This window comes from Hemitrygon akajei, chromosome 1, assembly GCF_048418815.1.
Source record: "Hemitrygon akajei chromosome 1, sHemAka1.3, whole genome shotgun sequence".
Taxonomy (NCBI): domain Eukaryota; kingdom Metazoa; phylum Chordata; class Chondrichthyes; order Myliobatiformes; family Dasyatidae; genus Hemitrygon; species Hemitrygon akajei.
The window spans coordinates 27,159,932-27,173,662 of NC_133124.1; the positions used below are offsets into that span (position 1 = coordinate 27,159,932).

The 13,731-nt window shown below is 40.7% G+C and overlaps 1 protein-coding gene across 3 annotated transcripts in view; it reads right to left on the reverse strand.

Annotated features, from left to right (window-relative positions):
- zc2hc1a (zinc finger, C2HC-type containing 1A) overlaps nt 1-13,731 on the reverse strand; it is a 67,744-nt gene that overhangs the window by 20,612 nt on the left and 33,401 nt on the right. For all 3 annotated transcript variants that reach the window (XM_073040047.1, XM_073040037.1, XM_073040056.1), the window contains 4 exons: nt 13,332-13,473; nt 7,339-7,481; nt 5,553-5,649; nt 4,110-4,233 (listed from right to left, as the gene is read on the reverse strand). In XM_073040047.1, coding sequence (XP_072896148.1) covers nt 4,110-4,233; nt 5,553-5,649; nt 7,339-7,481; nt 13,332-13,473 — 506 coding nt within the window. The remainder of the gene's footprint in view (nt 1-4,109; nt 4,234-5,552; nt 5,650-7,338; nt 7,482-13,331; nt 13,474-13,731) is intronic.

The window sequence follows — 13,731 nt, forward strand, 5'->3', positions numbered from 1 at the left end:
ACATAGGACAAGATAGGACAAAGTCAGCATGGTTTCCTTCAGGGAAAATCCTGTTTGAAAAATCTGTTGGAATTCTTAGAGGAGATTTTAAGTTGAGGAGCAGAAAAAAAAAGGATCAGCCATGATTAAATGGCAGAGCAGACTCAATGGGCCAAATAGCCTAATTCTGCTCCTATGTCTTATGGTCTAGAGAGAAGGTTCTAGGGGCTGAGAAGAAAATTGGATTAGCCTTGATGTAATGGAGGAGCAGACTTGATGGGCCAAATGGCCTAATGCTGCTCCAATAACTTATGGTTTTATAAACCTTCTGATATTTGACCTATAGTTTGGCTCCATTCTCTGCTTGCCTTCCAGTCACTCAATTTTTAATATATGAAAATGAAGTGGGACATTACAGTTTAAAATGAACTTCGCTCCCAAGGGGGATATGGCAGGTACACTGGAGGTTATTGTTTTCTTTATCCTTAGTTCAGAACTACAGTCTATCTAATATTGAAAAGCTGAGGTAAAGTGGAGGTGCAGAGGATGTTTCCCATAGTAGGCAAGTCTTGGACCAGAAGGCACTGCATCAGAATAGAGGGATGTCCATTTAGCACAGAAAAGAAAGTCTTCGGAGTTGTTATGATCCCAGCCCCCTCCTTCCTGAGAATCGCAAGATCGCTATTAATTCGGGTCTTGGACCCAGGAAAAGAGAGAGAGACACAACGCAACGGATTTGACCATTGTTCTTAGAGACACCTGCGTGGATTGCGACTCTATGCTACGTGCCAGCTATCAGGACTACGTGTACCCCCTCGGGCAATGTGGGTGGGGATTGTATTGCCCCACCTTGATTGACGTCTGCAACCCTGCAGGTCAGGATAAAAGAGGGGGTTGCAGGAGGCAGTGCCCAGCGACGCATCAGAAGGAGACACCATCGCTCATCGCTCCCGTGATGACGGGAAGCTATTTGGAAGCCACGTGTGGTTCGTTTCCCCTAGCCTAGGGAGCGAGTGGCTGATAACACCGAAAAGGACTTCGAACTGACAACGGGGAACCCATGTTCCCAATTCAACGATTTGAGTCCAGAAGGCTGGCAAGTTTATTTTCTCACCAAAAATTCTCTCTCTCTCCAACACGTGAAACCCAGCGGTCCCCAAAAGGCTAAAAGCCTGCATGAACTCCAGAGATTTTGATATTTCCATCGGACAATATTTTTACCCCTAGACAAACGATAGAGCTACTTCTTATTGTTGATTATTACTATACCCGCGCTTTAGATTGAGTATTGACGACGTATATTATCTGAATGTTTGTATTAACCTTACTTTTGTGCCCCTTTTATAAATAAAAACGTTTAAAAATAGTACCATCAGACTTCAGCAGACCTCTCTATCTTTGCTGGTAAGTGACCCAGTTATGGGGTTCACAACAGAGTCGCCTGATGCCAGTGGCCGGAGGTGGGGACAGATTAAGTGGTGTGCAAGGAAGCGGAAGCGAAGTCCATGCCAGGAAAAAAGTAAGCCCTAGTCGGTCGGCCCTCAAGTCCATTCTGCTCTCCAATGTCTGCTTGCTGAGGGAATCAGGCCTGCAGTCCTCAGAGTCGCCTGATGCCGGTGGCCAGAGGCGGGAACAGCGTAAGCAGTGTGCGAGGAAACGGAAGCGAGGAGAGCGGGCAGGAGTCCGTGCCAGGAAAAAAGCAAGTCCTAGCTGGCCGGCTCTCCCGTCCATACTGCTCTCCAATTGACATTAAATTGGATTACATCTGTGGCAACGAAATACTCGGCGTGAGTACAGAAATGGATAGAATCCCCGGACGCCGCCATTCAGCTGTTTATTTATGTAACAGATTTTCCCCAAGCCATCGGACTATCAACCTACTGCCCTCTGCTGTGCCTATTGTCTTGTTTATAATTTATTGTAATTCCTGCACTGTTCTGTGTACTTTATGCAGTCCTGGGTAGGTCTGTAGTCTAGTGTAGTTTTTTTGATGGTTTACGTAGTTCAGTGTCGTTTTTGTATTGTTCATGTAGCACCATGGTCCTGAAAAACGTTGTCTCGTTTTCACTATGTACTGTACCAGCAGTTACGGTCAAAATGACAATCAAAGCAACTTGACTTGACTTGAAAGAACAGATTATTATTTAAATGGTAAAAATTGCAGCATCCTGCTGTGCAGAGGGACTTGGGAGTGCTTATACATGAATCACAAACAGTTGGTTTGCAGGTGCAGCAGGCTATTAAGGCTGCAAATGAAATGTTGGCATTCATTGCTAGAGGGATTGAATTTAAGAACAGTGAGGTTACGTTGCAACTGTACAGGGTACTGGTGAGGCTGCATCTGGGGTACTACATACAGTTCTGGTCTCCTTACTTGAGGAAGGATATACTGGCTTTGGAGGTGGTGCAGAGGAGGTTTACCAGGTTGATTCCAGAGATGAGGGGGTTAGACTATGAGTAAAGATTGAGTTGCCTGGGACTGTATTCGCTGGAATTCAGAAGAAAGACAGGAGATTTTATAGAAACATATACGATTATGAAGGGGATAGATAAGATAGAGACAGGAAAGCTATTTCCACTGGTAGCTAAGACTAGAACTAGGGGACATAGCCTCAAGATTCGGGGGAGTAGATTTAGGATGGCGATGAGGAGGAGCTGAGTGGTGAATCTGTGGATTTTTCTGCCCAATGAAACATTGGAGGCTACCACAGTAAATATACTTAAGACAAGTTTGGATAGATTTTTGCATAATAGGGGAATTAAGGGTTATACGGAAAAGGCAGGTAGGTAGAGATGAGTCCATGGCCAGATCAGCCATGATCTTATTGAATGGCGGAGCAGGCTCGACAGGCCAGATTGCCGACTTCTGCTCTTATTTCTTACATTCTTTATGATCGGAAGGCAGTGAATCTGTGGAACTCATTGCTACAGACAGATGTGGAGGCCAAGTTATTGGGTATATTTAGAAAAGAGGTTGATATATTCCTGATTTGTAGGGGTATCAAAGGTTACGGGGTGAAGGCAGAAGAATGAAATCAGCATTGATAGAATTGCAGAGTAGACTCAATGGGCCAAATGGCCTAATTCTGTTCATATGTTTTTTTGGTCTTATGGAGAGTCCAAGACTTTCTAACAACAATAAACATTAAGGTTTCTGAAAGGACTAGATAGAGTTTTACCATTTATTTTAGTGGACCTGAATTTAATTTGCTATACCAGTATTTAAAATAGAATTGGCATAACTGCTGATGGCTCTAACAAAGTAATAATTTAGTACTGAATTACTGGCAATAGAATATAAAAGCAAGGAGATAATGCTGAGGTTTTATAAGACACTAGTCAGGCTGCAAATGGAGTACTGTCAACAGTTTTGGGCCCCATATCTCAAAACGGATGCGTTGTCATTGGACTGAGTCCAGAGGAGGTTCACGAAGATGATTCCAGGAATGAAGGGGTTAATGCACGAGGCGTGTTTGGCAGCTTTAGGCCTGTACTCACTAGAATTTAGAAGAATGCGTGGGGATCTCATTGAAACCTACTGAATGTTGAAAGGACCAGATAGGGTTGATGTGCAGAGGATGTTTTTCGTATGGTGGGCATATCCAGAAGTAGAGGGCACAGCCACAAAATTGAAGGGTGACCTTTTAGAACAGAGGCAAGGAGGACTTTTTTTTTTTAGCCATAGAGCAGTGAATGTAGAATGCTCTGCTACAGACTGTGATGGAGGCCAAGTCTGTAGGTGTATTTAAAGCAGAAGTTGATAGTTTCCTGATTGGTCAGGGCATCGAAGGAGGCAGATGTATGAAGGCAGGTGTATGGGGTTGAGTGGGATCCGAGATCAGCCATGAAGGAATGGTGGAGCAGATTCGATGGGGTGAATGGCCTAATTCTGCTCCTATGTCTTATGGCACTGCTTTATGAAGTGTAAAGTCAAATAGAAACTGTGCCATTTTGAGAAATTGCTTTCAACTCATTAACTTCTGCCCAGTTCAAATCACATTGCTGGAGCAAAAAGATAATACAACAGTCTACGCATTTTATTTAAATTTCTGCAGCAGATCTGTATCAATTTAAAGTAAATTAACAAGCTTAGTATAGAGTTTACTCTATATTCATTGCTACATCCTCACCTAGTGGGTTGACTTCCTGCTCCAGAAATATTACCAGCACCAGAGGGAGTCCGTTTTACTGGTGACCCATCTCGAAGCTTATTTTCACTGGCTGATGGCAAGTTACTTTTGGTGGTAGAAAATACTGCAAACAAAATATTTGTTACAACTTTGATAAATTATTGCAGCTACTAACATCAAGTTATTTTGATGTTTTCCCCACATGTACAGTATCTAAATGGAAGTTCAGAGTTTTACTACTCTTATTATACTATTACTCCAAATGATGTCTTAAGATACAATTCTTATTCAGTATCTTAAGACATCATTTGGAGTAATAGTATAACTTCCAACCTTTTACTTAAAACCAAAGGTCCCAATCTTTCCTAGGCTGTTTAACAGAAACTGACCACACATGTTAAATTGTTTGGAGAATGAAGGAACAGTTGTATTGCAGCAAAACACGCTTATAGTTAATAGTTTACAGTTTCCATATTCAATTACTCCACATTTTCAGCACACGTGCAGCAAGTAATATCCAAGGAGTTGTTTGAAGATCACAGTTGAGTGTGCACACTTTTAAGAATAACAATTAAAGATGGTCAGCTAGCTCAGACTAAACACTGCCTGCTTCTTGAAATTACCTGGACCAAACATGAAGTGACCCTCCACACTCAGAATTACGCAATAAAACCCAAGGGATAACTAGGTTTTTGAACGTTCTCCAGAAACCATGACAATCGTTTCATAACCAGGTTTTATTTCTCAAAGTGAGAAAACTTCTTTATAAATGTCTTAGAAAATGCTTAAAAGTTATTAAAAGCGATGTATGCAGTTAAAAAAAATTAAAACAGACAACATTATATACAACACATTAAAACATTTACAAATCAATATAAATATGAAAATAACATTAAAATGGATCCTCCTTTGCCAGCCCCTACAATAGCAATGTGGTGCCAGTTGGGTTTTCAAAACATTGACAATTAAAATATTGTATTTAAGAATTAACTAATTCATCAAATAAGCAATTTGCATGGGTATAATTACAGAAAGTGACTCAATTTTAAATATTTAATAAAAGGTGGCAAACAAGTTAAAATTTTCCCTATGTTTGAGCATCATATTGAAAATAGTTGAAAGAACATTCTGAAAATCTTAAATTATCTTTTTCTTTCACAATTTAGTTGATTCAGGCCAGAAGGGTCTCAAATGCTTCCAAACTGTGCCTGAGTACTTGATTTCAATCTGCTTAAGTTTTTTTCATCCCATCTTAAAACACTCCTGAGGCATACATTGGCACCAGCTAACGAGTTGAGATGACTTTGTCTCACTCCAACCCATTACGTGTCCATTGCTTATCAACTCACCCCCCCCACCAACCTCATCTCCTTAAACATTTGATGTTCAAAAATTAAAAGGAAAAACATATACTCTAATAGAAACAAATAAAAATCCATATACCTGTTACAGTTTTTCCAAGAGAAGGTTGGGGAATACGTGTCGATGCATTAGGTGTTGAAACTGGAGAGTTAGTCTTCTTAAGCACTGGAGATTTGTACTATATTAAGACAAGTCAAAGAACTAGTTATTCATAACTCACAGTATGGCACAGAGAAAGAACTCATTGGGCCTCATTCAGTTTGCCCCTCATCCTTGCTTCTCTCCTCCAGACTGTAACAATTGATTGCCTTTTGCAGTTTGCTGGAATAATTCTACTTTAGAAAACTACTCTTGAATCAGCATTTATTAGGCAATATATTCAAGATCACAACTCAATACATAATCTATATTTCTTTGATTTCATTTGTTAATTGCTTTGAACTTGGGAACTAGTTGCTGATTCTGCTGTCAAAGGAATTACTGCGTTGGCTTATCTGAAAGCCGTAAGGCGTTGCAGTCTAGGACTGAGCCACTGCCCAGATTTTGAGGCACAGGTCTCTGGATTAACGCACCGTATTCTGACTATCAGAAGACAGTGCTAGTCACTAAGCCAGTGTTTCAGTAAAATAAAAACTTCAACCCAGCAAGTGGAACAAAATAATAAAGAAACAAGAGATTGGTTCCAAGCATAATTGACTAGTGAAAAATGCAAACTGTTTAATTTCTGTCAAGAGAAATGGAGAGCAGGAGGTGGAGCCACAGGCTACAACTAATTTTAAGTTATCTGTACCAGAGATTTTGGTGAATGAAATTATTTGATAATCCTCAACAGTTTCATCTTCTTTTGCTCGTTCTATTTTCCCAGTCCCTTACAATGAACACATTCAACAACCATAATTCATAATCATAATCTTAAATGAACATGATAGCATTTGGAAGTTTCAGGGCAGTCATCTGATAACAATTCTAATCAAACTCAATGACAGTTGAGACATATTATAAAATGGGATTCATAATGCCCATCAATTTTGGATTATATATAGAATACATTTTTTGATAAGCCAAGCAATAAACTTATTTTCAGTCACCATCATTAAGCAGCTAGTCGGAAGTGGCTTCTGGAGCACACACAGTGAAATATAAGTACAATATCACTCATGATCTTTTACTCAAAAATGCCTGCATCTCATTCATTTAGTTCATGGTATAAGTGGGACTTGGACAAGATCGTTTGTATATTGTTTGTTTTGACATGCTGAATCAAATTAAACACAAACTGAACAATTTATGGTATTGTCATGTAATATGCTAAGACAAAAAAAAAGTGCGGGTTATTGATGGGAGCACCATCTAGCTGTTCAAAAAGTTTGCTAGTCCTGTACCAGAGTTTGAGGGTGCCAGATTACAGAAGTTCTACTCTAACAGGAAGCTAGTGTCAATGCTGCTCAGCTCCTCATCAGTGACTCTGCACTCAAAATCATCACAGCCACACATACATGTCCATAAGAAACACGAGTGAATCTGCATATGCTGGAAATAAATAAAAACACAAAATGCTGGCAGGACTCAGCAGACCAGACGGCAACTATGGGAGGAGGTAGTGATGACGTTTCGGGCCGAAACGTCGTCACTACCTCCTCCCATAGATGCTGTCTGGCCTGCTGAGTCCTGTCAGCATTTTGTGTTTTTAATTCATGTCCATAAGAAATCCATTTTACTTACAACCTTGTACATGAATTTTTAAAACTGATATTCTAGTTACTAGCAAGAAAACTCTCAGGCACTAAAATCTCTTAAATTTCTCAAAAATTAACAAAAGGAATTACAGTACATTATCATGAAATAACACAATATTTTTGTCCTTTACCTGTGTTAGAGAGCTTTGCTTCCCTTTTGCACTAGAATGCTTGGGCTTGGTCACACGAGCGGCCTGTTCCTTGCAGAAAGAAATGTGTCTTTCAGCAGCATTCTCATTAAATCTTCTCTGACAATAAGGGCACTGGACATAATCTTAAGAACAAAAATGGACATTTGCATTAAGAAAACTGAGATTATTTGTCAATACAGGTTAAATTCCTTTAGGCTTTTCAGATGTGAAGTCAAAACCAATGATGCACGTGCATATGAAAAATATAGCTCACAAAAACAACCCAATTTTACCTAGCTAACCAAAGCACGATATTATTTAAAACCTTCCTAGATAGAAAATACTCAGCATTACAACAAAACAGACAACTTGTAGAGGCACATGGTAATTTACAGTAATTGGCTCACAATAGATGAGCAGGACCTAACAAAGCTGAAATGAAAAAAAAAAATCAACTCCAAGTTATATTTCTGTTTGTTCCAAGATATTGTTTCACAGTTGGTTACTTTTGGTCACTGAAAATAAACCTCACTAAAAGAGGTATGTCAACTTTGACTCTCCATAATCAGTAACTATTTACAGGGTAGTTCACTTCTTATTTCTTCAACTAAATTTCTATAATGTAACTTTAAAGACCCTTTGTTTATTGCCAAATTTCCACTTATTTCAACTCTTCTGGCCTTTCTGACCACTGCCATGCCAAGAAACATATCTCACACACAACTAGGATTGGTTGGAAACAGCAAGTTGGACAAGCCACTGAAAAAAAAAGAGGAAGTGAATTAATGCTTCAGATCCAAGAACATTTGTCAGAATTGGGAAAGAGAGCTTTCAGTAGCAGAGAAGATGTGGGTAGAACAGTTGGAAAATCTCTAATTCAAGACCAAATGACTTTAATGTAGCATTTAGAAACACATTCTGCTTCCTTGCCTGTGTTAAGTATTGTTAGTAGTGGGACTGCGAAATACAAAGTGAGTCAGTTAAAACTGGAGGAAAAAGCAGAAAATTAGAAAGCATAAAATGATTAAATGTATACGCAAAATTGCAGTAAATTATTTTCAATGTAGACAAATCCACGTTGGACATTCTAAAGATGGGGTGGAGTACTTTCAAAATAGTGAAAAGTTAAAATCAGAACTTTAAAAAGACTCAAGGGGCTCTACATAAATAAGGAAGGATAAAAGAATGAAGAACTTTTAAAACGACAGAACTGCAAAACAGGCAGGCAAAAGAAAAAATATTTTATACAATTCCCTGATAAAATCATGCTTGCAGAACTGGGAGTGGTTCTGACACAAATGCCATCTTCAAATCTGTCAATGACATGATGTTGGCCAGATCACAGGTGACAACGAGTTCAAAAGTTTATGCTATTATCAAAGTATGTATGCTGAATACAACTCTTTTGAGATTTGTCTTCTCCAGATAGCCATGAAATACAGAAAATCATATAAGTAGTTATATGGTAGCCCCCAACCCCTCCCTCGCACAAAAGCCAAACAGATTACCCACAAGGAGAAACAACAGGAACATCAGACCCCAAACCCTCAAGTAAGTCAGTTTACTGGAGTAGGACTGGTTACCTGGTTGAGTGGTGCTACAAGAATAATCACTTAATGCCAGCAAAACCAAAGAACAGATTGTAATTTCAGAAAGGCAAACATGTGCTAGTCTACATCGAGGGGTCAGTGGTGGAGATAGTCTACAGCATTAAATTCCTGTGTATTAACATATCAGATGACCAGTCCTGAGCCCAACACATAGATATAATCAAAAGGAAATCACTTATACTTTCTTAGTATGTTCAGCTTGTCATTGAACACTCTTAAGAAGCTTCTATAGCTGTACTGTTGGAAATATTCTGACTGGTTACATCATGGTCTAGTACAGGAATGCACAGGAACACAAGAAATTGCAAAGAGTAGTGAACTTTGCCCAATATATGATGGGTACATCCCTTTCCATCACTGGTAGTACCTACAGGAGACACTGCCTCAAGAAGGCAAAATCATCAAAAAAAAAACCACACCATCCAGGCCATCCCATCTTTTCAGATAGAAGGTACAGAAGCCTAAAGTCCCACACCAACAGTTTCATGAATAGGGTCTGTACTCACTGGAATTTAGAAGAATGAGTGGTGATCTCATTGAAATCTATCAATTATAGAAGCCCTAGAAAAAGTGGATGTGGGAAGGTTAATTCTAAAAATTGGAGAGCCTACTACCAGAGGGCACAGCTCCAGATTAGATGTCCCTTAAAACAGAGATGAGGAATACACACAAAATGCTGGTGGAACGCAGCAGGCCAGGCAGCATCTATAGGGAGAAGCGCTGTTGACGTTTCGGGCCGAGACCCTTCGTCAGGAATAACTGAAAAGAAAGATAGTAAGCGATTTGAAAGTAGGAAGTGGAGGGGAAAATGCGAAATGATAGGAGAAGACCGGAGGGGGTGGGGTGAAGCTGAGAGCCAGACAGGTGATTGGCAAAAGGGATACAGAGCTAGAGAAGGGAAAGGATCATGGGATGGGAGGCCTAGGGAGAAAGGAAGGGGGAGGGGAGCACCAGACGGAGATGGAGAACAGGCAGAGTGATGGGCAGAGAGAGAAAAAAAACTAAATAAGGGGAGGGGCATTAACGGAAGTTAGAGAAGTCAATGTTCATGCCATCAGGTTGGAGGCTACCCAGCCAGTATATAAGGTGTTGTTCCTCCAACCTGAGTTTGACTTCATCTTGACAGTAGAGGAGGCCATAGATAGACATATCAGAATGGGAATGGGACGTGGAATTAAAATGTGTGGCCACTGGGAGATCCTGCTTTCTCTGGCAGACTGAACGTAGGTGTTCAGTGAAACGGGCACCCAGTCTGCGTCGGGTCTCACCAATATATAAAAGGCCACACCGGGAGTACCGAGCGCAGTATACCACACCAGCCGACTCACAGGTGAAGTGTTGCCTCCCCTGGAAGGACTGTCTGGGGCCCTGAATGGTGGTGAGGGAGGAAGTGTAAGGGCAGGTGTAGCACTTGCTCCGCTTGCAAAGATAAGTGCCAGGAGGAAGATCGGTGGGTAGGGATGGGGGGGATGAATGGACAAGGGAGTCGTGTAGGGACCAATCCCTGCGGAAAGCAGAAGGGGGGGGGGAGGGAAAGACATGCTTGGTAGTGGGATCCCGTTGGAGGTGGCGGAAGTTACAGAGAATTATACGTTGGATCCGGAGGCTGGTGGGGTGGTAGGTGAGGACAAGGGGAACCCTATCCTGAGTGGGGTGGTAGGCGGATGGGGTGAGGGCAGATGTGCGGGAAATGGGAGAGGTGCAAATGGGAGAGAGCAGAGTTGATGGTGGAAGAAGGGAAGCCCCTTTGTTTAAAAAAGGAAGACATCTCCTTCGTCCCTGGAATGAAAAGCCTCATCCTGAGAGCAGATGCGGCAGAGACGGAGGAATTGTGAGAAGGGGATAGCATTTTTGCAAGAGACAGGGTGGGAAGAGGAATAGTCCAATTAGCTGTGAGAGTCTGTAGGCTTATAGTAGATATCAGTAGATAAGCCGTCTCCAGAGATGGAGACAGAAAGATCAAGAAAGGGGAGGGAGGTGTCGGAAATGGACCAGGTAAATTTGAGGGCAGGGTGAAAGCTGGAGGCAAAGTTAATGAAGTCAACGAGCTCAGCATGAGTGCAGCGCCTATGCAGTCGTCGATGTAGCGAAGGAAAAGGGGACGGATACCCGTATAGACTTGGAACATGGACTGTTCTACAAAGCCAACAAAAAGGCAGGCATAACTGGGACCCATGCGGGTGCCCACGGCTACACCCTTGGTTTGGAGGAAGTGGGAGGTGCCAAAGGAGAAATTATTGAGAGTAAACTAATACCGCTAGACGGAGGAGAGTGGTGGTAGAGGGGAATTGGTTAGGTCTGGAATCCAAAAGGAAGCGGAGAGCTTTGAGACCTTCTTGGTGGGGAATGGAGGTATATAGGGACTGGACGTCCATGGTGAAAATAAGGCGGTGGGGGCCAGGGAACTTAAAATCAGTGAAAAAATTCAAAGCATGAGAAGTGTCACGAATATAGGTGGGAAGGGATTGAACAAGGGGGGAATAAAACAGTGTCAAGGTATGCAAAAATGAGTTCCGTGGGGCAGGAGCAAGCTGAGACAATGGGTCTACCTGGACAGGCAGGTTTGTGGATCTTGGGTAGGAGGTAGAAATGGGAAGTGCGGGGTGTGGGAACTATGAGGTTGGTGGCAGTGGTTGGGAGATCCCCAGAGCTAAAAAGGTTGGTGATGGTATAGGAGACAGTGGCCTGGTGCTCCTTAGTGGGGTCATGATCAAGGGGTAAATAAGAGGTATCAGAGTTGTCGCTGTGCCTCGGCCAGGTAGAGGTCAGTATGTCAGACTACAATAGCTCTCGCCTTATCAGCGAGATGAGGAATAATTTCTTTAGCCAGAGGGTGATGAATCTGTAGAATTTGCTGCCACAAATGACTATGGAGATCAAGTCATCGAGTATAGGAAAGAGAAAAGAGTTGAGGAGGAAAATAAATCAGCCATGATTGAGTTACTTCATTTTGCTCCCATCTATTATAGCTACTTCACTTTAACCATGTGTTCTTGAACCAACTAGCAAAAACTTGATCACTACAGCTTAGCAGCAGTGTGACCACTTCAACAGCCCTGCATTAAAACAGACTTTTTTTGTTCTAATTGCATTTTTTTTGGTAAAAAATGTGGATAACTTATGATTAATGTTTTTCTTGTGAATGCTCCATATATGATGATATGTGTTAGTGATGATGCTATAAACAAGTTTTTCACTTCATACACATACTTGTAAATCAGACAAACAATTCCAGGAAGAATAAAATAATCCTGAAGAAAAGTTACACTAGCTATGATCGTTTTCTTTGAAATTGAAAGTGAAGTGAATATCTATTTGAAGTTTCTTATTAAGGGGTGCTGATAGATTCTTTTCACCTTATTCCATTGTTGGGTCTGAAGATGGCATTCTTTAAACATACTATCACTACCATTCAGAATTCCCTCTTCAAGCTCCATGTTTTGTAATATTACTTCCTGTCTTCAAGTGTCCTTTTGAGTCTTTTTGCTCTACCTACTTCCACAACAAAATCTGATCATTAGCCAGAGTTCTGCAAAACTGACATTTTCCTATGTCGTGAGTATTGCAGAATTAAGTTACATTTTTTTGTGTATTTATATGGAAATCATATGTTCACAGAAATGGGTTACAGTGATCAGGACACAAAATATAAGTAGGAACTTCACAAAACTTAAGTTGCACTGTTATGGTCTAGAAATAATACTACTTTAGAAAAAGTAAATCTTAGCAAAGATAATCTTTTATTGTACATATATCTAATAAGATACAGTGAACGACTTTCATTTGTTTTACATGTATTGAAATGTCCCAGAAAAAATTAAATTTGGAAACAAAATCAAAACGGTGTGTGTGTAGGCCTCCGTTAGTCTCGATAGACCATGGATTTGCACCATGGAAAGTTTCCAGGGCACAAGCCTGGGCAAGGTTTTATTTTTTATGGAAGACCAGCAGTTGCCCAAGCTGCAAGTCCCCCCTCTCCACACCACCAGTTGTCCAAGGGAAGGGCATTAGGACCCATACAGCTTGGCACCGGTGTCGTCACAGAGCAATGTGTGGTTAAATGCCTTGCTCAAGGACACACACGCAAGCCTCAGCAAAGGCTCGAACTAGCGACCTTCAGATAACTAGACGAACGCCTTAACCACACGCCAACACCACCAAAACAGTGCAGTCATTAAGAATAAAAACTGCAAAAATAGAAATTGCTATAAACAGACCAAAGAAAAAGTGAAAAATTATTAACAAGCAAAAACAATAACAAAATTGGATCAACCAATTTTAAAAGTAGAACAGACAAATAAATATTAGCTCTGTATTAATAACTAAATTATTAAACCTTCTTTAAAAACTAATAAATTAAAATACTACTTGGAAATGCCATACCTGGATCATATAAGGGTGGTGGTGGGGGTGGTGGAGTACCCCCTTCCTTTATTATTAGGGTAGCCTTTTTGGCTGCTCTGATGGTAGCAATAAAGCTTTCATGCTTCTGTCTCCAATTTGAGGGCTTTTTGGGAGGCTCTGGCTAAAGGATATAAAATTGAATTGGCACATTAACTTAAACAGGTATTGCATGTAGTCATATTCATTCTTATTTCCTGTTCCATGCTTCAATAGAAACTCACTATCAGCATGACAAAATGAAAAGTTCAGTTTCAATATGGATAACTATACATTGGCAATTTTCAATGCATCTTAAAAAGCTATTTTCCCCTTCAAAAATGAACATTTCTAATGTACTTCATGCTGTACTATCAATTACAGAAATAAGTATTTATTCACT